The sequence below is a fragment of the Lepisma saccharinum genome, chromosome 2 (assembly GCF_977018435.1).
Source record: "Lepisma saccharinum chromosome 2, izLepSacc3.1, whole genome shotgun sequence".
NCBI classification, from domain to species: domain Eukaryota; kingdom Metazoa; phylum Arthropoda; class Insecta; order Zygentoma; family Lepismatidae; genus Lepisma; species Lepisma saccharinum.
In genome coordinates, this window is record NC_139230.1 from 110,613,665 (window position 1) to 110,639,802 (window position 26,138).

General features: G+C 36.1%; 1 protein-coding gene across 1 annotated transcript in view; it reads left to right on the plus strand.

The window, feature by feature from the left end:
* The first annotated feature begins 6,020 nt into the window (after window positions 1-6,020).
* Window positions 6,021-26,138, plus strand: part of LOC145983598 (26S proteasome non-ATPase regulatory subunit 6-like) — a 117,774-nt gene continuing 97,656 nt past the window's right edge. The window contains exons 1-3 of the mRNA XM_083116661.1: window positions 6,021-6,237; window positions 19,244-19,449; window positions 23,139-23,284. Of these exons, the coding sequence (XP_082972787.1) occupies window positions 6,093-6,237; window positions 19,244-19,449; window positions 23,139-23,284 (497 nt within the window). The 5' untranslated portion in view covers window positions 6,021-6,092. The remainder of the gene's footprint in view (window positions 6,238-19,243; window positions 19,450-23,138; window positions 23,285-26,138) is intronic.

Sequence of the window (26,138 nt, forward strand, 5' to 3'; positions counted from 1 at the left end):
ACCCTGAATCACAAAATCGGCGCACTTTATTTTTCGTTTCTGTTACTATGCCTGCTAGAGAAGGAAGGGGTGGGCCTACCTACATCCACAAGTTTCTTCTTGGCAGCAAAATCCTTGCTGGATAACGGCGTCTGCACCAAGTTCTCCACCCCACCGCACAATCACACTCGTTTTAATCCATAATGCACTTCACTAACACACAACAGCACAGGACCGACAGTCCACTTTGAATAGATGGAATTCGCAAAAGCAATACCTCGACAACAAGAACGCGGAAACAAAAAGAAACCAGATCCAAAATTGGTCATTGCTCAAAGCAGTGATCTTTCGGACTGTGAGGGGAATATCCCTTTCGGATATAAATAAATTCCCTCCCTTGCCTTAAAATTCCCTATATTTAGTAAAAAAAAAAACAAAAAAAACAATATTAATTGTAAAAGAAATGCTCACTAATTGTAGGGACATATTCAGAAATTTCTATCAAAGGACATGTAAGTGCTTTCTTAGGATAATGTAAAAGCAAATCTAGCACCTAAAAGAACATAAACAGGCTTTTCGAACGCTGTTCGAAGAGTGTTTGAAGCACGGACTACGTAATTAATAATATTTGATTCACATTTGACATGAGATTTGTAAAATTGGTTCAATCTTCAGCTTTCATTAACATTTATTTATTTATTTATTAATTTTTGCACTTTTTAGCTCAATTATTACCAGCTGAGTTCATACATAAACGGAAAACAGAGATCTTAATACTTCTGATGTGTATGCTCTCCTACAAGCTAAAAACAGAAACAAGAATTAGGACATCAATGTGTATCTAGTTTTCCCGTATCCCGCTCATTTTTAGGTTTCTCCTTTTTTCCCTTCCTGTTAGATTTTTGCTTCAGAATTCCCTGTTCCTGGAAAAAAACCTCCTTGAAGCACCACCGGCTCAAATTTCCTTTGCCGTCAACCATTCATACCCGACAACGCTGGAGCCCCTCCTCTTGCAGGACCTGTCTCTCGCTGACGCGTATTCAGTGAAGCCAACCTAAGCATAATGGTGCTAAATCTCGCACAAGTTTAAAAAGTCGTTTGTAAGTTTGGGATATAAATAAAACAAGAGGGCCAATTTTCGTTCTGGTTGAATTTTCTCAAACTTTTCACATAGAACGCCGAACCTGGTCGAACCCATGCCGTTGCTTGAACCATTCGAATTTGTATTTATGTTTTTGTTATAAATTAATATTAATAATATGAAAATCACAGAACAATTTAGTAGTATGTAGCACAATTTCGGAGTTTAAAAGACACCATCGATGTCCAGAAGGGACAAGGCAAGGAGACTTCCTGAAAAATGAATGTCAACCATTTTCACACATACAATTTCATTTCAGTCACATCAAATTGTTAATTATTGTAAGGGCGTTGCAGAAAAATGTTAACTTCAAATTGAATTAGTATATTTTAATATACCTAGTTTACCCCAACCCCTAAAAAAAAAAAAAAAAACTGCTTAATCCTCCCTGGTGGAAATACTGCGGACGTCCATGAACAACACTTTTTCTAAACATGAGGTTTGCAACGCTGCTGTAAGCCTGTGGCCGTAGGTTTACAAACGTAGGGTTTGGCCCGCTCTTCTCCCTATATTCCTTTACTCCTCTTCATCCAGATACGGTAGGCACCGCTCCTTCGCGGTCAGAAATTTGTAAGGCAACGTTCAGAGGGCTTACAGCTTTCCACAAGCAGAAGGCGGGAGATCCCATGTGCCGCCTGGTGCTGAAGTGTTGCAATCTAACAAACAGGATCTCGAAGACTGGTATCGGACCGAGTTGAACTTTGAAGTTTTTACTAATTTTGCCATATAATTTCATACATTTTACTAGAACTAATAAAGTGTAAGCCCGGCTTACACGGCTTACATGGACGCTCCGCGCCTGATTAATTGGTTGGTTCACAACTTCACCACTAAGGATCCTATCGAGACGAGACATGGCAGCCTTGGTCTCGTTCTCGTTGAGAGTTGTAAATGTCTGTCTCGTGTTTATTTGTAAATGTCTCATTGACAGTCTCGTCTCAATTTATAACATCCGTCTCGGTTTGGGAGGGCAATTCTCGTTCTCGTCTCAAGTCTAGAAAAATATAGAATTAACAACGTATGCAAAGGCTTATCATTATAAATACAAAAAAATCTCTCTTATTATTTTTTTTGACTCCTCGTTTCGACGGTACAGCCCTCAAAAACTGTATATTATCCTGCTTATATATGCAAACCAAACTGCAGATTCAGAATTACCAGGAATGAACTGGCGTTGTAATGATTATACACAAAATTCATGATTTATCTGAGGAAGTCGCATGTTCAGGTTTGACTCTCGACCTGGGCATGACTGTTTCCTTGTGAGTGACATTTCATTGAACTGGAAATTGTTACATGGGAGGATGTTTGCTCGAGACTTTGGGGACAGCTAGGGGGATGCTTCTATTGTTAATGTTAGTGTTGCTCACGAGACGAGGCATGTTCCGTTTCGTCTCATAAAAGGAGATTGGACAAGTGAATGTTTTCGAAATGAGATGGGACAGAAGAAAAAGTTCGTCTCTTATCATGGCAGGTTGGGTGATACTCAGTTGGTGGTAGTGTGTGTGTGTGGGGGGGGGGTGTACTCCTGCACCCCGACTTCGAATACGGCTTGTAGTTCTTCATCTTCATTGTAGCGATTAGCCGAAAGTGGGAAGAAATGTGATGTTAGAGATGATAATTAATAAATAATTTATAATAAATTAACCATGCGTTCTCATCGTTGCGGTTAAACGAAGTGAACGGAAAAGTGACGTAAAAGTAGGCTAAATATAAAAGTTTGCAATATATATATTAACTGAAGAAAACTGTCATTTACTGCAGGAAATTGAAAAACTCACCGTACCTTTTTATACCGTATCACCTCTTATATTGCAGAAATTGGCGTGTAAACCAGAGTGTTCTAAACGTATTATCTTAAAGTTTGCGAAGAAAATATTATGACGAAAATAATTGTAATTCCAGAAAAGGCATTCCTATAACATTAAGTTCTTGCCAGTCAGAACTAACCTATGTATTCGCAATGAGCAAGGCTGTTCACGTGTTCAGCCATTGACTGTTACAAGGTTTGCTTTGTCACCCTAATGGGAAAAACTCTCTAACGAGTGGCTGAATTATAGTAAATACTGCTATACTGCTAGGGCATAATTCATCTCCAAGAAATGGAGCACAGATTTTTGCACTGGAAGTTGTAAGATACTTGTTTTACACAGTAACAAGTGAATTTCCTGTCGCTTCCGCGGCTCTTGCTAAGTTGACGGGACGAGCAGAAGCCCCGCCTCCACGCATTTCTAAGGGATGACGTCAGAGGACCTCCTGTCTGTGGAGAGAACGTTTTCAAATCTGTGACGTAGGAGGTGAATTTCAGCGGTGTTTGAAGGCGTGTTTCTCGAGAACCGAAACAAATATCGCCGAGATATTTTGCACATCTCATATTTGTGTCATTATCTGTAAAATGAATGGATTTAAAACGTTTTTCATGTCAAAGTGGAAATGTCCATTATGCCCAGAAGCTAATTGGGAGTGAATACTCAGACTTACTTAGGATCCGACATAACGTATGTCCTTACAGTTGGATTACACAGCCATTTACGGACACATTTTATCGGTAGTTTATATGTCGTCACATTTCTCTGTGAAACATTAGTTTCATGTAAAATTGGTGTTAATACACCTAGTAATGCGTTCTGTTAGGGCAGAAAGAAAAATATATGTTGAATGCCTAAAATAATTTTGTTAAATAAAGAAAGGCAGAAAGCCAAAATTATGGATAAGTTGAATACGTAGAAGAAAACAACCTCATTCTATTGCTCTCTTCTAGGAGTGAGAGAGGAGCTGTTTTCACTTAACTTCTTCAAATTTGGTAACTTTGCTTCGACTATTGGTATTTATTTCTTCATTAATTTTCCTTATTCAGATTACAATTCTGAGTCTTATGAATCTTTGAACTACACAGGGAGGAAAATAGAGACATAGAACTGAAGAAAGTCGAGGGTCACTTTATATACGTATATATATAATCAGTGCGATGTCGAACAGGGGTGCCCACAGGCGGGTATGTCAAAGCTGGGTGAGTCCACTTAACTTTAGGGGGGGGGGCGATTGTGATGAAAATTTGACTGAATAAATAATAGAACAATGGAGGACGGAAGTTGAACTACGTTGTCATTTAAGCATCACTCGTATATAAATAGCAAGTTGTGTACTTTAAAGGGAATTATAACAGTTACTATATTGTATTAAGTGTTGTTAACGAGACTAGACACGAGAAGATATGGCATTTTCACGCGACGAGACATACTAGTGTCGACTCTCGGCAACACGGTATCTACTATTTGAGGTGCACAATATCCAGCCAGAATCTTAAATTTTTATCGTGACTGATGTGGAATACCCTTGGTTGGGGAAGTTTCCAACTCTATAGTAAGGAAATTGAGCACTAGGATGGGAGATAACCAAGTCTTGAGTATTAATTACTGTTGCGCTTAGGCTGTTGTGTGAATCTTGGTATGGCGATTGAGAATTAAATTATTTGGAGGATGTCGAGATTCAACTCTTCAATACCAACAGTCTGCGACGCCAAGGGTCCCGGGTTCGAATCCCGGTCGGGCTTGGTTGTTTGTGAATGTCCATTCATCAATTTCATCATTTCATCACTCATCCCCATCTTCGCAAATTAGCCAAGAGGCACAAAACGCGAAGTAAAATAAACTATATCAATCAATCAATCAATACCAACAGTGAACCTAAAATTGACATAGGAATTTTGGTGGGGGACTGGATATTAAATTGGGAGGGGTATGCTTGCAGTTTTTGTTTATCTTACTATACTCGTGAGAGCCTTTATTAAAAAATTACAATATTATTATTTTTTATTCTAATAATTGTAACCCAATTGAAGTGTATGGTAGCCTGATGTTATGTAATGAGACTACTGGTATCGCAATCCTCTAACAAGTCTTGTTAGATGCGATGTGTTCAGTTATATATTGTCGCCCGCTGTTTTTATTTTTTCATCGGAGATCACGACACGTCGCACCACCTCACTGAAGGCATTGTAAACTGCAACACCTCGCAACCCACCAGGGTACGAAATCATTGAAAACTGGTGAGGGGGAGAAAGTTCTTAACCTACATACCCCTCCCCACAAACATATGTGTGAATTATACGATGTACATATTTGTAATGTTATTAAAAGTAAAATTAAATTACTCAATGAAAATAATTATTATGATTATTAATTAGAAATTAATTTGTTACTTTCATACATATCAGATAGTGTAAAGCAGCTAACTAATTCCATTACTAACCGGTTAAAGATGTTAATAAATTATGACATAGTTGAAGTGGTTTTATTATGTGTAAGTTTTTGTTTAGTTTGTGCACTATGTTAATATAAATCAATTAGATTTCATAGTTATTATTGTTTTGCATTCTTGTTTTACTTTTACTGTGTGTATTGATGTAGATTTGTTAATGATCTCTTGAGACAGAAAGCATTCAACACTCACAACTACACTAATTTGTGTGTTTTCAATATTATTCTTAGTAAAGTATATTTGAAATTAAAAGTAGTTGCTTATCTTTTCATTGTTATAACAAAAACTCTTTCCCCCGGGAAATTTTTGGTGGGGGGATTTTTGAGGCCAAGATTTTTGGTGGGGGATTTTTGAGGCCAAGATTGTTGGTGGGGGAAAATCCCCCTCGTACCGTCCAGGATTTCGCACCCTGAACCCAACAATCCAGAAATACAAGAAAAAAGGAGCGAAAAGAACAAAACAGATCAGTCTTTCCACGTTTCTTTCCACCCATGACGTCACACCCGCAGCAGTCGCGTAAAGAGGCGTGTCTGACCCCAGCCTTTCCTTCTAGTAGTCTTGGCGGGAACCATATTACTTGCTTGTGCGAATCACAGATTACTTACTACAAAGCATTACTGAACGTAAATATGCATATGATTGTGAAGATATGATTCTGTGATGGTGATTGTCTGAAGCGTGATTGTGGTGTTTGACAGCAACTTGTAGAGTCATGCCGTTGGAAAATTTGGAAAAAGAGGGTTTGGAAAAGAATCCAAATTTGCAGTTAGCTCAATGGAGGTTTCTGCTAAAGCAAGCGAATTATAAATATGATACAGATATAAAGAAGAAGTTGTTAGATGCCATAAAAGCCGAAGGTGAGTTCGAGATCATTGGAGCAAAGATAAATTTCGAAGCAATTTTTCAGCCAGAATTGTTTGTAAAATTCAGATTGAATTATTATTTTTATTTAGGAATGTTATGTGCATGGAAAAAATGAATAATGAGAGTAGTAATCGAAGCAGATACATGCTCGGAAAAACTTTTTTTCCACAGGGTCTAATGTCTCTGCATTACAGCTGAACTGCGTCAAACGATAATGTATTTTCGCCGACTGGTATATTTAGTGATTTAGTCTGCTGGTTTTAGTGTTGATAAATAACTTTTTTTTTTCCTCTGTAAACTCTGCCAAGATGAGTATTCTATATCCGGCAACCTTCAAGATTGTTGCTTCACGATGTCGTGACCGTAGCCACTTCGAAATTCCAGATAAAAGATTAGTATCATGTGTGGGCCGATGACCTCAGTAACATTTCTTAAGCTTCCACAATAGCTTCAACTGTACTTTAATGATTAAATGTTAAGTATCCCCGAAACGGTATTGTAACTTTCTGTCCGGTATTGTAAAATTGCTCCATGCATTGTCCATGGGAAGCGTGCATGCTTGCGTACGGTAATTTTTAAGTTGTTCTTTTCAGCATAAATTACTTTTTTTCGAAATCCAAACAGTGCCCATTACTTTAAGGAACGTTCAAATTTCGTGTGACATGAATTTCCAAAATTCAATGATAATTAGTCTTTCTGCTTGGAGAATTTGTTAAAAATCATAAAACAATCGTAACCATTACCTTTTACATGGACAAGGTATTCTCCATTGACAAGCAACTGTAAGTATTGTAAACTAGTGGGAATGAATGTAGAAGTAAATCGGGACCTTGGTAGAATGCATTTAGGTACTTTATTTTAATGCTAAGAGAACCAAACCTGACCTGCCTAACCTAACCAAAAAAATCTTAAGGAATCGCTTAAAATCCGCATACTGCTGAGATAACCTTCCCATTGTGTGAATTGTGGTCTCATACAGAGATCATGATGCTTGCCAACCATAGATCTGTGTATGCTCAGTTCACAGTATCCTGTAAGTAGATTGTTGGGTAACGGTTCTTAATGTTTAATGATCCCCAGTGGAGCCATAATGGTTGAGTTTTCATTCTTAAACTGTATGTCCAGTCCTGATTAGATGACTATAGAATGACCTTAAAGCAAACCTTTTCATATTTGTCTCTCATGTCAAATTTAAATATTAATGTCATAAAATATGGGTAAAAATTTACTATCCTTCGGACACCTCTAATTTTTTCGTTTTGTCAATTTTTGACATTCGTACTTACATATCTGCTTCGCGAAACATTTCTGAAGGTGTATCAACGTTGTTTTGATGAAAGTAAGAGCAATTTTTCACATTACCAGTACGTCTTTCTGGTAGGCTTTTTCGCTTGCCTGAGACACAATATCGCGAGTACACCTTCCTACATAATAGTTGTGGCTGTCTTATTTACTTCTGCTTCAGTTTTAGTGCCAGTGTTTTTCAACTGCCAGGCCACAAAGGTCTGTTGCACCCAGGGATTGACGACTGATTTAAATCTAATTTTATATTTCACATAATTGAACTATGATTATGCCAAAGTTGATATATTAATATTAATTGAGGGTGCATATTGATTTCCATATAAACTTTAAAGATCAGAAATGTATTTATGAGTGAAATTTTTGGGTTCAGGGCATCAACTTGTAAGAAATAAATTTACTGGTCTTGCAAAGGTTAATAATATGTAGGCCTCTCTGATGGGGTAGTGGTAACGTCGTCGCCTTGAAATGAAGGGGTCGCGGGTTCGATACTTGGTGGAGGCATTTCACAGTGTGGTACTAGTTTACTATCCTTCGGACACATTTATTTATTTTTACAGAAGAAACTACTTACTGTAATAAGTTCCTGTAGCATTGTCGAACATCGGGAAGGTGTTTTGTGTTATGTGGGAATGTTTCATAGCTGAAATTCATGTTGTTTGTTGAAAATTAATTCTCCGACGGAGAATAGCATTTGGTGCGTACACCTTCGTACACCATCGCACGTCATCTTCTTCTTCATGCATCACTCGTCGTGTATGTGTTTTGTTCATGTTCATTGGGTATCCAGTGTTTCAAACTGTCTGCGTTTGCAACGAGAGTTAGAAGGATGGCATGTTGCAAGCCGCACGAATCATTGGTGCGTGGTTAGGTTAGTTCAGTTAGGTTAGGAAACATAGTTAAAATTTGGTGTCGTGTTAGTATCAGGATCTAGAAATTGGAAATAATTGCGAACCATTGATGCTAGCCCCCCGAACCATTGGCGCTAGCCCCACGAACCATTGATGCTAGCCCCACGAACCATTGATGCTAGCCCCACGAACCATTGGCGCTAGCCCCACGAACCATTGGCGCATGGATAGGTTAGTTCAGTTAGGTTGAGATCTATAGTTAAAATTTGGTGTCGTGTTAGTATCACGATCTAGAAATTGGAAATAATTGCGAACCATTGGCACGTGGATAGGTTAGTTCAGTTAGGTTGAGATACATAGTTAAAATTTGGTGTCTGGCATTTCTTGGGTTGCGAAGGTTGAAACACTGCATAACAATTGAAAATCGATAAAAGATAAGACTGATGCGTCATTATTTACGAAGGTGTCTGCGCCATATTGTGTGTGAGGCAAGCGGAATGGCTAGGAGAAAGAAGTACTCGTAATGTGAAAAATTGCTCTTACTTTGATCAAAACAACGTCCGTACACCTTGAGGAATGTTCCGCGAGGCACATACGTAAGTACGAATGTCAAAAATTTCACAAAAGACAAGCACGACGCGCGATTATGTAGGAAGGTGTACTCGCCATATTGTGTCTCAGGCAAGCAAAAAGACCTACCAGAAAGACATACTGGTAATGTGAAAAATTGCAATTAATTTCATCAAAACAACATTAATACACCTTCAGGAATGTTCCGCGAAGCAGATACGTAAGTACGAATGTCAAAAATTGACGAAATGAAAAAATAGGGGATTCCGAAGGATAGTAAATTTTTACCGATCAACATCTAGTGTTATACGCTTTGGACGATGATAGAGTCCTTTGCCATGCAAGGCATCCACCATCTTCTCTTTCATTGCAAGAGTAACTTCATCATCGAAAAAAGCAAGCGCAAACAACTCTTCTGACAAGTACCACAGATGGCCTGTAAACTTCTTTAGAGCAACTTTGGCCATCGCTTGATTGATTTTTTTGTACTCTTTTAAATCTTTTAGAAGCTGCAGGTCATTTCTAGGTGTGCAACAACTAGAGGCAGCTTGAAACCAGTATCTCAGGTACATTTTTACTGTAAATACGCAAATATCACGAACTCCCTGCTCTTATTTTCTTGTAAGCTTGAACTGGTCTCTAAATCTAAAGGAATAGATTGCTTTAGCCATCCATCTCGCACGATGTAGTCCCGCAGGTGCTCTAAAAGATATTCCTTCATTAGTGATTCCTCCTAGGAATATAATCATAAGGCTTAATAGTTCCTAGTAGTCATCTTATGGCTGGAACTGTTCAAGCTGATTCTGGGCAAAGGAGATCATATCTGTGGTAATATTTCCGATCTTTTTTATGGCAGAAGTATCAGTGGTAACAGTTTTAAAGTGAGTTTTCACTATTGTGCTCCAAGTTTTCTTAAATCTTCTGAAAATTAATATTTCTGGACCAGTGGATGGGCCAGGAGCCTGAAGAACTATTGCTTCTAGCATAATTTCCATAATGTGGTGGCGACAAGCCAACCATAGCATGTCCTTTTCCATCATCTGCTCCAACAAAATACATGCTCCATTCCGTGGACCAGTATTGGCTGAAGTAGTGTCAAAGCTCATGCATATTATTTGATCACAAAGTGCCCACGCTAATTATGTCTCGTATCCTGCTGAAGCAGCTGCTTCTCCTGTCCCAGAAGCAAGTTTTGGCACTGCAAGTAGCTGATCGATACTCTTACCTTATTTGGAACACGATCTACAGTTTCATGTCCACAAATATCTTCTATAATTTTTTTGTCCCAGTGAATAGTAAGTGGCACGTTCGGCTTGAACACATTTTTTAAAGAATAGAATAGAATACTTTATTAGTCATTAGACAACATGATTGCAATAGACTTCATCATAATAAGTATATAAATACTAATATAAAAAATTACAAAAGAAAAGAAAATTAAAAATACATATTAAAATATTACACATTCAACAATACAGTTTGCAAATTACACTACATGTTTTATTACAGCGAAAGCAATTGGAAAATAGTGCTCTATTTTGATTACAATACAAGTCATGTACAAAAACCCATTTTACAGCTCTGTGATGCATTATGAGTAGACATTTACATTTTACAGGCCCTGACGGAAGTGTTTTTCAAATTCCGTGACACTATATATACAATATCGTACTAATATATTATTAATGTGTTTAGCAAACTGCTTGTTTTCTAAATTACGTATAGAAGCTGGTAGCAAATTGAATAATCTCATTCCATTATGTTTAAAATTTTGTTGAGTCTTGCATAGTCTAGCGTATGGCATTTCTATATTCAGATTGTGCCTTGTATTATAGTCATGTACATTAGAACGCAACCTAAAACTGGGGAGGTTTTCCTTTATGTACATTAAACTATGATAAATATTTATAGAGGGCACTGTCATAATACGGTATTCCTTAAAGAATTCCCTGCATGACTCCATATCCTGTACTCAGCAATCTTCTGTCGAAACTTTATTCTTTCTCTACCAATGGAAGACTTGTTAACATTGTATTTGAAAGATCACATCCAACGCGTTTAAGAGTAGTTGTCAGGACGACAACTTCTTTTTGGTCGCTTAATTTTGCAAAATCAAGACTAACAGCCAAATTAGTGCCAAGAAGTTTCTTTCTACCTCGTTTCTTTGGAGGTTGAGGGACCTGGAACTGAAGATGAATCTGATAAATCACTTTCATTTTCACTTAGGGGTCCTGGGTTCGATACCCGGTTGAGTCATATGGTGGTTTAGAAAATGTAGGCCCAGTCCTGATTAGCCTTATTAAAACACCAAATCAATAAATCAATCAATCAATTCATTTTCACTTGAAGATGACAGTAGGACTGGATTTTGCTTAGTGATTGATTTAATACTCTCTCTCCAGCATTTTTTCATAGGATCCTTTTTCTTTTCAGCCTCAGCCTCTTTCTTTGCGAGTTCTTTATGTAAGCCTCCAATTTTACCAGGGTGCCCTTTCTGTTGCTGGGAAATCAAAAAGGGTTGATATGAATCATGTTTAACGCATCAGCATGGTCAATGTCAAAGAGATCTTCCAATTTCATCTGCCACTCTTGTTCTTTCTGTTTCATGCCCTCTGAATGCTTAGCTTTCTTTTCCTTGTTCTTTTTTAGTTTCTGCCACTGCTTGAAAATCTCTTCTATTTTTACTACATGTTTCTTCAATCTTGTTGATATCTTGGCTTTTTCCCAGACAGCTAAGATGTCATTTGCAGTAGAATGACAAGAGTCTCTAACATTCTGCCTCATCTCATTTTTGTAGTGGAAAAAAAGAATTAGCACCTCATTTCTTGATGGAAGTTTAGTTTGATTTACTGTAGGTGACGTCGGACCAATCAGCCAAATTTCTGTCTTTTTTCATGTACCAACTGCAGTACTAGTGCATGCCATGTTCCTCAGTTCAACAACTTCATACTGTTCAGGTTGATTTAAATCAAGATTTTAAATTGGGGAATTCTATGGTATTTTAGAAAATCACTTATTGAAATCACTTTAAATAAAATTACAGAATAATGTACACAAGAAATTTGTAGATGTCAGAATCACTTTTTGTGAAAGTACATTAATCTCGTAATCATTTAATGATGTTTATTATGTTCTAAGAAAGGAAATAGAGGAAACAAAATATATGTACTGATGGGGTGAAGCTCATATGAAAGTAAATGTAATATGTCATCTGAAAAAAAGTACTTAAATTTCCCTTGATTTAAAATTCAATAATTTCTATAAGCAAAAATAGCACATATTTTAAATAGAATAATATACAAAATACTAATCATGTTAAACTGTAAATAGTGTCATTATCATTAAACAGTAAATAAATATGGCAGCTGATATTTGGCTAACTATCATTAAAAACACTAAAATTCGGCTACAAAGAGTGTAAAAAATATTTTAAGTTAAAATTATAAAGTACTTCCAGAATATTTTATTTTCATTGTAAGAACAGTTACTAAAATTGTAATAGTTTCATTAACACACTCAACAAAATTTTCATATTAGGTTCATCATGTTCAGTTCTAGAAACAGAGAAATGCATATTTACATGTAATTTGTTATGTGCTTTAATCAAACCGTTCAAATATTTTACAAGGCCGTTTATCAGAAAAAGCCTTTCTATATAAAAAAATATGTACGTGTACTGTGCCAAAGAACATGCAAGCAATTTTAAGGATTTTTTTTAAAAAAATAAGAAAAGATCGATTAAAATAAAAAATATCAAATTATAAATAAAAATCTTTATTTTTATCCACCCATCTGTTAAGAGGGGTGGGGGAGGGGAAAATAAGTATTTGTATTTTCTTCTTTTGAGTACATAAATGCCAAAGAAAGATATGTTGTCATATGTGAAAATTCACAGGTAAAGCATCGATTTGTATAATTATTAATGTAAGTGTAGCTGCAATCAGCCATTCTAAGTAATTACATACATTTCCTGGAAGAATCTGACTGTACTTGAGGGACTTAAATTTTTTTCTTGTGGATGCATACTTTTCCATTTTGTTACGGCACTGCGTCAAATATTTAATATTACAAGAACATTAAGACGTAAGAACAAAATGAGATTCAGAATTATTAATATTATCTAAGTCCTAAAATTCAAAATTAACTGGTACAATTAATGTGCAACAAAGTCAAAATTGCTATTTAAAAAAGTCAAATTTATTTATTTATTTACTTAAAGTTTCAGATACTGTACTGAAAGACCATTTTATACTGAAACTGTAGCAATAAGAAAGAAATTAAAATAACAAAACAAGACAATACAAGATTCCAGATGAGAAAAAATAAATTGTTACATGTACTTTCGTAGTGATTGTTGGAAACTGTGTTCTGACAAGCAACATTAGATTACATCAAAGATTTCGCATTTATGGGGCAAATGACTATTGTTTTAAGATTTGTTTATGTTGAAACCGATTGTGTCGAAGAGCTTGTAGGTAGATATTTTGGGCCCCTAGACAGGTTTGTGGTTTAGTGTACCCCCTTCCCCCCGCTCTATCAAGCACAGACATTTTAAGTGCGTCCTTCGATATTTTCTACTTATGCCATGGTTTGTGACATTTTCATCGTACAAACTTTGAAATGAGGAAACAAAGACCGACTCATTAAATAGCATATAGGTTATGTTTAAATATTCTTAGTTTGTATTTCTGAGTTTTTTTTAAAAAAATTAGCATATTTAAGGATATTTCAGTTGTCTTACTGCCTAAAGAACATCTTAAAAAATGTACTATTACTACTGCTTTGGTTAATGAAAATTCCAGCTGCGTGTTACTGTACCTGAGCCAAGTGTAAATTTCTTTGTCGCATACTATTAAATATAATTTTTGTCAGAAATTTATTATTTTTATTATTATTATCAGGCTATTATGTATATATGATAATTTGCTGACATTTTCTTGATGACTGTGTATCGATTCACATTGATATTTCAAACTTAAAGAACGGATGGGGCCTTGCATTCTAATCTTGCCCAGGGTCTCACGATATGTTGCTACTCCACTGTACCTAAGATTTTGTAACTCCTCAAATTAACTTCATTGTTATGTCAAACCAACTACCACATATTTTCCAAATTTGTTTCGAAGGTCTTGAAATAGGTTTGTGTGTCTTGTTCATTGTATATCACTTTTTTGGTCTTGAAATCATAAATCTTCTCTCAGTTTTATTTTTATGTCTTTTGTTTGTTGAAATGTGTAAATAGCATTGCCTGCTATTTGCACCTGTATGAAGATACAAGCTAACAATTATATTTTGCATCGTATTAGTATCAATGCGGTCTGTAGAACTAGATAACTAGCAACAACATGAGCGAATGACGATTTGTTGAAAGAGATGACAGTATTCAAGTGACAAAATTACACCAGAGAGAAAATCTGTTTAATTGATTGATTCATTAATTGGTCACTTTATGCACAATAAGGCTAATTGGAACTGGACCTACAGTTTAAATTGGGATCCGAACCACCATATGACTCAACCGGGTATCAAACCCGGGACCCCTTGATTACAAGACTACAACAACACTGCCATAAGAGAGCGCCCCCAAAAAAATGTTTAATGTAGAAAACCACCAGTCACACAAAGTTCCAAAATATTTACGAAGGCACTTTTTGCGAAACTTGGTTCGTACTCCTTTACAGGTGTACCAGTGGCGGCGATTAGGGGCGGGGCCAAGAGGGGGTAATTGCCCCTCCTTTTTACACTTTGCAACACGCTAACCTTACGTACCAAGGGAAATTTCTACCAAGAAATAAATGTCTGCAATTTCAAATTGATAAAAACGTGATGAATATTTTAAGTGCTCCTTGACAAGTTTAGGATCTAAAAGTTGGCTACGGTGACTGCGTGACTCACATATCTGGAGACTGTGAAAACCAGAATGAGCATTCGCTGAAGATAAGCGAGCATCGACTTGCAAGGCCTTCCAGGTACCCGTGGGCTTTCGATAACCCAGTTCGACGGTTTTACTCGCCCGCTCGCCAGCCAGGCAGGCCTAGTAAGCGAATCTGCCCGATCTACAGCTCTCTGGACAGAACTGTCAACAGATGGAGGGGATGGGAGCAGGTGGCGCCGTCAGATAGTTGTTGGACGTTGTAGTAAGGCATTTTGTTGGACAAACTGAAGGAACATGGAAACAAATAGGCTCCATTGATACATACTATTTTTGTCGAATATCGCCACCTGACAAAGTATCTCACTACAACCTGCGACAGAAATTGCATACATAGCAGTCTAATGGAATTGATTTTTGTTGGATGTCTTTGGAGTGCAATATCCAACAAAAATTGCACGCATAAACAACAGCTTTAGACTGGAACAGCTTTAGACTGGAAATATGCTGCTGAAATTTTATTACTCTTCTGGCTGATGCTTACGAAGGTTTCCTTTCATCATCCTGACATATTCCTGGTTTCACACAAGTTAGCATATGTTTACAGTGACATTGCACTATTGTTAGATATCAAGAACAATCCAACAAAATGGGGTATATATTGAATACTATCACAAAGAGTGAAAAATAAATCTGCTTTGGTGAACATTATAAAAATTTGGCAAGTGCATGCTCCCAACCTCAAATTTACTGCAACACTCGTTTTGCAATGAAATTGACACCACTCTCTGTTCTGTCTGTTTAAACTCATGAGAGATGGCCATTAATCTCTCACTGAGAGATGTTAAGGTCCAATATTATGAAATAAAATACTAATAATAAATACATAAATATTTTAATATCATATTTACTCGAATCATTCAATCAATAAAGATCCATCTTCAAGAATTGACTTTTCTCTGCCAGCCCTGCGAAATTTTCAGTTTTCATCTACTGATTTATATGAGGGGTGCCCAGAAAGTAATTTCTAAGTAGTAGGGACCTTGATTTTTCTCAAACGCGAAAACCATGAAAAATGTTAATTGCTACGAAGTTGTGTTTATGAATGTGCAGTGATGTCGGGACACATTTTTCGCCCTTTCAAAATATCGAAATAATGCGAATTTGGCATAATATGCGAATTGTTGGTGTTTTTAGCGATTTTTTTTAAAAAAAATTGTCCTAAAACAACAAAAAATTCCATGAAATCCAACGTTCTTGTCTTTTCTAGGCTAAAAGAAACAAAATGTGCCATTTTTGTGTACGTAGCAGATGCAAGTTTTTCAGCATTTTATTCAAGAGTAAGCTATAATGCATGTTATACATTGAATAATTCCGACAGCCACATTAACGATTTTTTCAACTTCTTTCAAGACATTGCATCACAGAGTAAAGTGGCAGGGTTCTAACAGGAGATCGAGTGCGTATCTACTGTCACATGGGAGGCGCATCTTCAGTATTTGTCGTGCGAGATGTGTTTTGAATTACCATTTGTCGAGTGAGCAATAATGGACCTGAGTCATTAGTGCATCAGATTACCATGAGAGAGACCCTGTGGGGGAGAACCAGGATTTTTTCAACCTGTTCAAACTGCTCCAACGTTCACCCAGCGTCATATCAAGCAGGTACCTGGAATAAACTTTGGGGGTGTAAAGATAGCCAGGAGTGTGGTGCTGATATCATCACCCCATCTTTGGCCGTGATCAAGAAAGTGTGGGGCCCTAACTCCACACTCCCTAGATGGCTTCATAGCTTGGTGCTAAGCCCAGGGGAGCACTTTACTTTTACGTTTACTTCCTCAAAAATCTGTTCCAACATACCAAACTGTCACGAAAATACGTAGACCATGTGACCTACAATTTAAAATAGTTCAAAAGCACAATGGAAGTATTAAGTTTAGGTGTATTTGGCAGAAAAATGTTCTAAAACACAAACGCGAATTTTATGAAACTAAACACTAACAAGTCAAAAAAAGATAATGCCAATTTTTGGTGCCATAATACAGGGTGTCCGGGCTTCAGCTAAACAAAAGGAACATGCTATAACTTTCGAACAAATTGATAGAAATGTGCAAGCAAGAGATTGATTGATTTAAAATTTTTGGATGCGTCGCCACTTATGGTCATTATGCACCCTTTAGTATATATGGGGAAAATTCCAATTCCTTACCATAAAATAAAAAGAAAGGGTATGGAAAATAACTTTCCCTAAATAACTTCCAAGATATCAAACTCTCATGAGTGGCATAGGCCATGTGACTTATAATTTGAAACAGTAGTTTAAAAACACCATGAAGGTATAATTTCAGGTATTTGTCAGAAAATGCGCTAAAATGAAAATGTGAATTTTGGGAAAAATAACAGTGAATAGTAAAATATATATAAAAAAAATAACAAAAACTCAAGGTCCCTACCGATTAGGCATAAATAAAACCGAGAATTGATAAGGAGATTGATAAATTACAAAATGTATTTCTTAATGAATCACTCTTTGCTCTAATCTAATTTAGTCGTAACTTTAAAAATAATCAAGTATATTATTTTAAACTTACTGCGTATGATAAAATTCCATAATCCTTCCCTAGCTTGTGAATTGTAATAATTTTCCAAATTCACTATTTTGCAGTTTGAATTCAAATAATAGAGAAAAGAGAAATTAAGTCAATTTCATAGAAGATAATATTGGTACTTAACAAATCCATACCTGGATCTGTATGAGTTTATTATTTCCATTTGCAAAAACATTGATTTAGTTTAGTTTGTAATTGTCAGGGAAAAATGTAAATTTTGTCCTGGAAATGTCAGAGAATTTCATTTCTGCTTGTTTGTAGCCACCCTGCATATGCTTTGGGCATAGTTGTGTGCTGCATCAACCTTGTTGGTTAAGTGTTACTGCATACAAAAGATGCCTGCCACTTTCTCTCCTCTCTTCAGTTTCTGAAAACTAGAAAATTTGAATTGTGCTCATATTATTTTGGCTGTTAGTTGAAGTTTGTTTCAAGTCCACTTTATGCCCATGGAGGTTAATCGAGACTGGACCTACAGTTTAAAGTGGAATTGAACCACTGTACAATGTGCCTCTCCTAGGTATCGAACCCAGGACCCTGTGATTGTTAGTTCATTATCACATAAGTATGTTAATGTTTACTGAACACATCTATAAATTAAAATTTTAGTATTAGTGTATTGTTTATTGCATATTTGTGATTTACTCAGATCAAGTTAGTAGGTCTTTGTGTTCCATTCTGCAGTTCCTTTAAATGGTTTAATAATTTGACATTGCTGTAAAATATCTATGTACTATTTATATAATTATCAGTTTATAACCATTGTAACCATAGTTAATCCTGACATGTAGTAACCTGAGTGCTGTTATGAAAATAAAGCAAACATAATGTTATGTATGGAGCCACATATTTATCGTGAATAAAAGAACAAGATTTCTGTACAAAAACTGGGCATATTTTGGGATCAAAAGTGATATATGAAATGGCATATCAGTGTTAAAATGGTGAATAAAATCTTAAATTTGAGGTAGAAACTATAGTTATTACACAAAATTAATATTTCACTTCCAAGAGCACATTTGTATAGTAATCAGAGTATTAAGTTTAAAGGAATCCATTTTTGCTTCTCAATTCTTTTGTGATTTGCATAACTCTCAGGTTAATTTCATGTTTAAGAGTTTATTTTGCGCTTCATTTCCTGACAAAACATGGTAGAAAAATGCACCTCACACCTTTCACAAACATGAAAAATTAACATTAGATTTACATTAATTTATTTCATCACATTTTAAATTTATTTCATCATCACATTTGGTTTTTTTTTTGTCAAAAACTAAATATGCATGCTAGTTATGTATCATTATTGTCATTGCAACTCTGACAGTTGATTGGAAACTCTGTTGCATTTTAATCTCTAGATTCTGCTTTCTATTTCGTGGGTGTATTGTGACTCAGATTCCAATTAAAACTGTATTCCCACTTAATAGCAGTAATATTGCCACTTCTGCAATTATTGCATAGCCATGTACTCAAGTGACAGAGATGTTGGAAGTGGCTGGCTCTATTTGCTAGAGGAATACAGCTGTGATTCTCACACACGCACACAAACAAATTCGTTCATATTGTTCATGTGCTCCAGCTCATAAGAGAACATGCATTTTAGCATCGAGAATGTTACATTTTTCCCTCTCACTATTTGTTTGCTTATGTTTCATTTGGGTGTGTTTTTATGTCACTGTCTATGCAGCATTAAAATCTCTAGTGCTCCCTTGCAATTATTGTCAGAATATTTGTTTCAAGGTTGCTGGAAGTGAAGTTTTTAGAATTTTGATAAGTGAAAGTTATTTCCCTCATTCCAGATATGGCTCCATTTTATGAAGAAGTTTGTGCAGAATTGGGGTGGAAAAGAGATGAAGCCCTTTTGATAAAGATGAGATCTGCAAATATGGTAAATTTAGAGGAGTTGGATGAAGCTATTGAAGATGCTGAAAAGAATTTGGGTGAGATGGAGGTTCGAGAGGCAAATCTGAAGAAGTCTGAGTATCTGTGCAGAATTGGAGACAAGGTTAGTAGTTAGATGATGAGTTGCAAAACTGCATTGATATTATATTTTATGAATAATTTTGTACTTTTAGACATGTACCAGTTTTTTTTTGGGGAGGGGGGCTTCTTCATTTGTCCGTGCTGTGGGACCATCAAATTTTGATATTCTTAGTTGAGATGAACCTGTGAAAATATTTTGTAATTGTTCCTTCAATTTTGAGCAGAAGGACATTGATATCAGCCAGTGTTAGTGGCATTAGAGGATAGCTGTTTAAGTGAAATCACTTGCACAGTTGCACATTTTTCTGGAATCAGATATACTGAATTGACTAACTAACTAACTCTCTAGCCTTCTTAAACCCGAAGGTTCATGGCTGCAGCAACAGAGGCCTTCCATCTGTCCCTATCTTGAGCAAGATCTATATACTCTTTTCCATCTCTACCGATTTCCTTTTGGTCCATCTCAACGTTGTCCCTCCATCTTCGTCTTGGCCTTCCTATACTGAATTGACAAATCATTTATTTCTGAAACACATTTGGGTCCATAGACAGAAATATGCATTGTGTCAGATGTCCATTCTCAATAAACCGAGCACTGATTTTGGCCATCTGACACAAAAGTTACTGTTTATTTAGTTACGTATTTTGCCTGGGAATATGGTTTTAGAAGAGGGCTACAAATGCTTGTAATCCATCCTACACACACACACACACACACACTCACTCACTCACTCACTCACTCACTCACTCACTCACACACACACACACACACACACACACTCACACTCACTCACTCACTCACTCACTCACTCACTCACTCACTCACTCACTCACTCACTCACTCACTCACTCACTCACTCACTCACTCACTCACTCACTCACTCACTCACTCACTCACTCACTCACTCACTCACTCTCTCTCTCTCTCTCTCTCTCTCTCTCTCTCTCTCTCTCTCTCTCTCTCTCTCTCTCTCTCTCTCTCTCTCTCTCTCTCTCTCTCTCTCTCTCTCTCTCTCTCTCTCTCTCTCTCTCTCTCTCTCTCTCTCTCTCTCTCACTCACTCACTCACTCTCCAACCCATCTAACCAGCTCTCTTGAACAGAAAGTATAAGTGTTATGTGTATGAATGAGATGAGCATTATCTTTATTGTTTCATTGTGGTTGATGACACTTGTGGATAGTGTCAAAATGTTTCAAATCGAGGAGGAGTATAATCATAAGTACACAATCTGATTAATTTAATCATGGCTGTCATTATATGGACATTTATGGAGAATGTGTGATTTTTCAGTGCATCCACATTTTACAATTAGTATGCAACTACCTAAATATGCTGAAAAGAATTAGTCTAGTTTTGAAGTAATTTTTAAAGATTACTAAGAATGCCATTGCATAGCACAAAAATAGGTCATCATTACTACTAATTGAAGCTTACACCACTAGAAAATCCAACTAACGTAATTGATATCAGCATGTAGTAAATTTAGTACAAGCTGCTGTGTTAATTGAGATGATTTTTTTTTTTTTTGTATCTTAATGCTTAACCCAAACTTGGAAGGATTGCTTGTTAGAGTACGACAAATGAAATGTATCCATAATTGAATATAAGACTGAGAATTGTCAGTGTTATTCAAAGTCATTGTTGTTGTTGGTATTCACTTTTTGATGTTATTTTATTGAAGTTATGCCTTTGGTGTGTTTTGAAACTCTCCTGGTAAGTATATAATTTTAGTCATATGTTTGCTGTAACTGTACAAAAACTATTATGCAGAGAAGAATGACCATTTACCCTGAATGAAGTATAGATTTTTGCTCCTTATTTAAAAATAGGTTAGGAGGTAATGATATATTTGGTCAGATCAAGATTGCAATATATAATTATTAGCAGCATGCAACTTTGCAATCAGATATGTAGACAGTTGTTATTTCAGTGTTAATTCAGTTCCAAAAGGGGATGGTCAGAATTGTTTCTGAGTGGTTCTATCCTTTGATGAAGTTTGTTGGAAAATTGTTAGGGGAAAATAGTACTGTAATAACAATGTGCAATATGTCTGTCACCAATGCTTTTTTTTCTGGCAGTACCCAATGATATGCCATACCAGTACTTTTTTATAGGTGATTATTTATGAACATATGACAATGTTTTGAGTAGTTCTTATGATGAACAAAAGAGCAAACCATCTTGGAGAGTACCGGTACCTCTCTTCCCAGAAAAAAAAGCACTTATCTCTCACTATGTATATCAATTGTGAGAATTATTTTCATAAAATGCTACTTTTGCCCAAATTTTATGAACACATTAAACTCTTGTAGTATAAAATTTATGATGTTTGCAATGTTCTGTGCTCGTAGATCTGCAACAAGTGAACCTTGCCTAGCAATAAAGTCAATTCAATCAGTAGGTGCAAAATGTGATAAAATTTCCAAGATAGATTTGCAGTATTTAGAGAGCTAGTATGAATGAATAACATGTTTAGCAGGTCATTTCATCAGCTTGTAAGGAGGAGTGAGTAACTACCACTTCGGACAAACACCCATGCTAATGCTGATATGCTTACGGATTCCCACAGAAACAGATTCTTGAACATTGTAATAATTATAGATTAATATTAGTGTTCAAGTGTTATATTTGCATCAATTTACCAAGAGTTTTGCTTTAAAATATTTAAGAATATCAAAATATTAATGTAAGCACGACATTTATTTGTTCGCACAGAACTGGGGCAACACAAAGAAAGCCCAAACTGTTGGAAACATATTGCTTTGTAATTCATTCTAATGAGTAGATGTTTCATTCTTCTGTGAACCAAAAGTGCACTGAGAAATGAAAAGTGAACTTGTTAGAATTCTGATACAATATTGCTTTTATCAGAAAATAAATTACAACTGATACTTTCTGATGTCGATACCACTGGTAAACTTATTGCGATTGCAAAAAATAGCTCCCTTCATGTATGGCATATGATACAAATTCATGGGAGGTTTCAATTACGTTTCCTTGTATAACATGGAAATAAGCAAAAGCCAATCAATTACAGTGAATGTTATATTTGTATTCAGCACCTCAAAATGTATACCTTATTTTAAAAATGGCTATGTTTGTTTCTGTAAAAATTGGATAGTAGAGCAGAGAAATTTGGCAAAATTGTGGAAGGGGACCAGATTCAGTAAGCCTATGCCTGGCTACACGAATGTTTCTAGCAGCTCTACAGTGAAATATATGCCTTCATAAATGCTTCCTAAGTTTTGTTTTTTATTTCTTTTACTAAGCTTTTATGTTTATCACTGGAAATATGTTGATTTAACATATTATGATGCCATGAATTTCACAGGACTGATCCTTGAAGTTTTCTGCAGCAATAGCAATTTTGATGAATGAAGCAGGAGCAAAGAACGTGTCTTGATGTATTATTAATGTAATGTTTAATTTTCTGTAATTATTCATAAAAAATAAGTAAATCCACCAATTACATATTTTGTATAACATCACTAAGATGTGACATACTGGTGATGTTGCTTTTACCTATGAGAGGTTTGCAATACTGCCCCACTTTACACTCACCCCACTCACATCATGCACATTTGGACTTTGAAATTTTCAAGGGTGAGCGGTTTTTTATTCCTCTCACATTTTTTACAGTGGGTGAGGGTATTTTTTTTCATGTAGTGAATTTTAACTGTTTTTCTGCATCTTAATGTATTTTTTTTTCAGAATGGAGCATTGTCATCTTTCAGAAAGACCTATGACAAAACTGTATCTTTGGGTCATCGGTTGGACATTGTTTTCCATCTTATTCGCATTGGACTCTTCTATTTGGATCATGACTTGATAACCAAGAATATTGATAAAGCTAAAAGGTGAGATTTGCTGCTATTTGTGTGTTTGGAATACACCATGTTGACTGAGTAGAAAATGTAATGGTGGAAACTTGTACTGTATTTGCATGCAGGCATATCTAAATTTTGATAATTGCCATATAAGAAACAGTGAGCATCTGTGTTGACATACTGCCCTTAGTTGATATAAGGAGCAAATTTCTTTTCATAATGTTATTTTGTGGCATGGCATGTCATAATGTGGAGGGGGTTCAGCCCACAATGTCTATGAGCTCTTGAAATTTTCTAAAACCTAAGACATTCCATTCAACAAATGATTCAATTCAATAAAAGAATGATGTAAGAAACCAGGTAAAATTTTCCTTCAATTTTACAGGAGAAAGTACTTACCGAACTGACTTTCCATACACTTTTGAAAGGTCGTGGAAGTGTTTTTTCCCCATTGGTTAATTTATTTCGCCGGTAAATCATGTATTTTTGAAGATTAATGTCTCTCCAATGCATGAAAGCTGTTGCCTCTGTGTCCTTCCACTACGTGAATCAAATGTTGTGTGCATTTGATGATGTAACCCCTGGTCAGTGTTTCCAACCACACTGTTGTTTTCCAAGAACATGACAATTTTGAAGATGACAATTTTAACTGTGTTTGCCTAACCTAACCTAACCTAACCTAACCTTGCTGTGCATGGTTCGTGAGGCTATTTATGAATGGTTCGTGGGGCTATCCGTGAATGGTTTGTGGGGCTATCTGTGCATTGTTCGTGGGGTTTTCGAACCTGAAAAAAAATAGAAAATCAGTAACGCGAAAATAGGTATTTTTCAATGAAGAAGGTTGTAACACTGCATAACCACTGATCATGGACAACGCTAGTCAAGATTTCTCTGCCATATTGCATGTAACGCAAGCGAAAACTAACAAACAAGAATTACTCAATATGTCGAAAATTGAGGTTATTTGCATGAAAAAAATGAAATGGCACCTTCAAGAATTCTTAGGAATGCAAAATACGTAAGTACCAATGTGAAAATGAAGAAAATAAAGGAATTTCAGACGTTTGGCGGTTACTGAAATTTTACCAGAAACTAATATTATTGCATGAATGTGAGCTTGTGTTCATTTATTTTTCAGACAGAAAATAGATTAATTTGCAACACAAATACATTTGCTAGCACACATCAAACTATTTAGTTTTCCATTATTTTAAGGCTGCACAGAATTACTGTTGGTGAACTTGGGAAGATGTGTCAAGAAATGTAGTTGACCCCTGTGGCAGAGTGGTTAGCACATTGCACTACGAAGACAAGGGTCCTGGGTTTGAATCACGGCCTGGGCATGGGTGTTTATGAGTGTCATTCGTCAATTTCATCACTTATCCCCATCTTTGCAATTAGCCAAAAGTGTCAGAAAAGTGAGGTAAAATAAACCAAATCAACAAACAAATGGAATTAAAGTTAACCCTATTTTATAAATGAATGAAATCTATGCCTCGAGATACAAGGGTAGCCACAAATAATTATATTTTTTAGTACGTTGGTAACTGGCAGTCAAGATGGAATATTAAGTATGTAAAAAATATTTAAAAATACCAAAATATAGTTGACTTACGGTTTGTGAGCATGTACAGATACCAAACTACGTTTCGGGAGTCAACTGCTCCCTTCCTCAGGTTATCTCCTTGGCTAGTGAAATTGCTTCATAGCTGCATCAAAAAGAAGTAAAACAAGGAGTAAAGTGATAGGTGTTACTATGGTAAAAAAGGTTTCCTAACAACTTGCCCATTCCTGATAAAACTCCCATACCCACATCCCTTTCTTTGTAAAGCTACCAAAAGTGTAAAAAGTCAAAGATAAAAACTTGAAAACTTGAAACATTAAAAATACACGCGCGACTACACGCTCGCCCATGATGTATCAGGTTTGCCTTCTTTCAGAATGCAGGAAGTTTCCCGGTTCCAAACTCCCCACCAGTCTTCCCTCCCCTGCATTATGTCATTTTATACTCGATATCACGAGTCTCCTTAACTGCGCGGATTACGCCTGTTGTGACATAAAAACCTATTTTTTTAAATATTCACTTACTTCCCACCTTTTGAACATCCTAATCCACATTTCATCCACGTTTCCATCATCTCTATTTAATTTATTGCTCCTATCTTTGCATATATTCGCAGCCTCATATACGTTTCTGTTTATTTGTTTGCTTTCATTCCTAACTACCTCCCTTTTCTTAAGTTTATGTCGCTCTTCAATAATGTGTTCTGACAACCCCGTTCTTGGAACTCCCTCCCTAATGTCCTTATCATGTTCCCCCTCCCCCATCTTATCTCCATACTTCTTCCTGTTTGTCCAATATATTCCTTATTGCATTCACAACTAATTCTATACACCCCTTTTTCTCCCTCTCCATTTTCCCCTGTCTATCTATCCTTTTTGTACTGTGTAAAATGTTTTTCAATTGTCTGCGTGGCCCTCATCCCACATTTAATACCATAATCCTTTGCCACTTTTTCAATCCTTTTGGATTACTTCATTTTCTCTTCCCCTATATCAACCCCATTTGTTCCGTAGTCTCCTTCTCAAGGTAATGTAGGAAAATACTGGATACAATTCCAGAGATCGGATTCCCCATAGCTAACCCTTCCTTTTGTATGTAAGTCTTGCTATTAAAACTAAAGTAGTTATATCCTGTACACAAATGGAACCATCTTACATACTCCCATGCAATAATAACATTTAACCCTTTTTCCATTAACCACCTTTGTAAGCAGATTGACAACGTCGAAACTCATTATCCTATCCTCAGTTGAAATCTCAAGTTTTTCTATTTCTTTTTTCACCTCCCATGAGTTCCAAATACTATATTCGGTATTTTTCC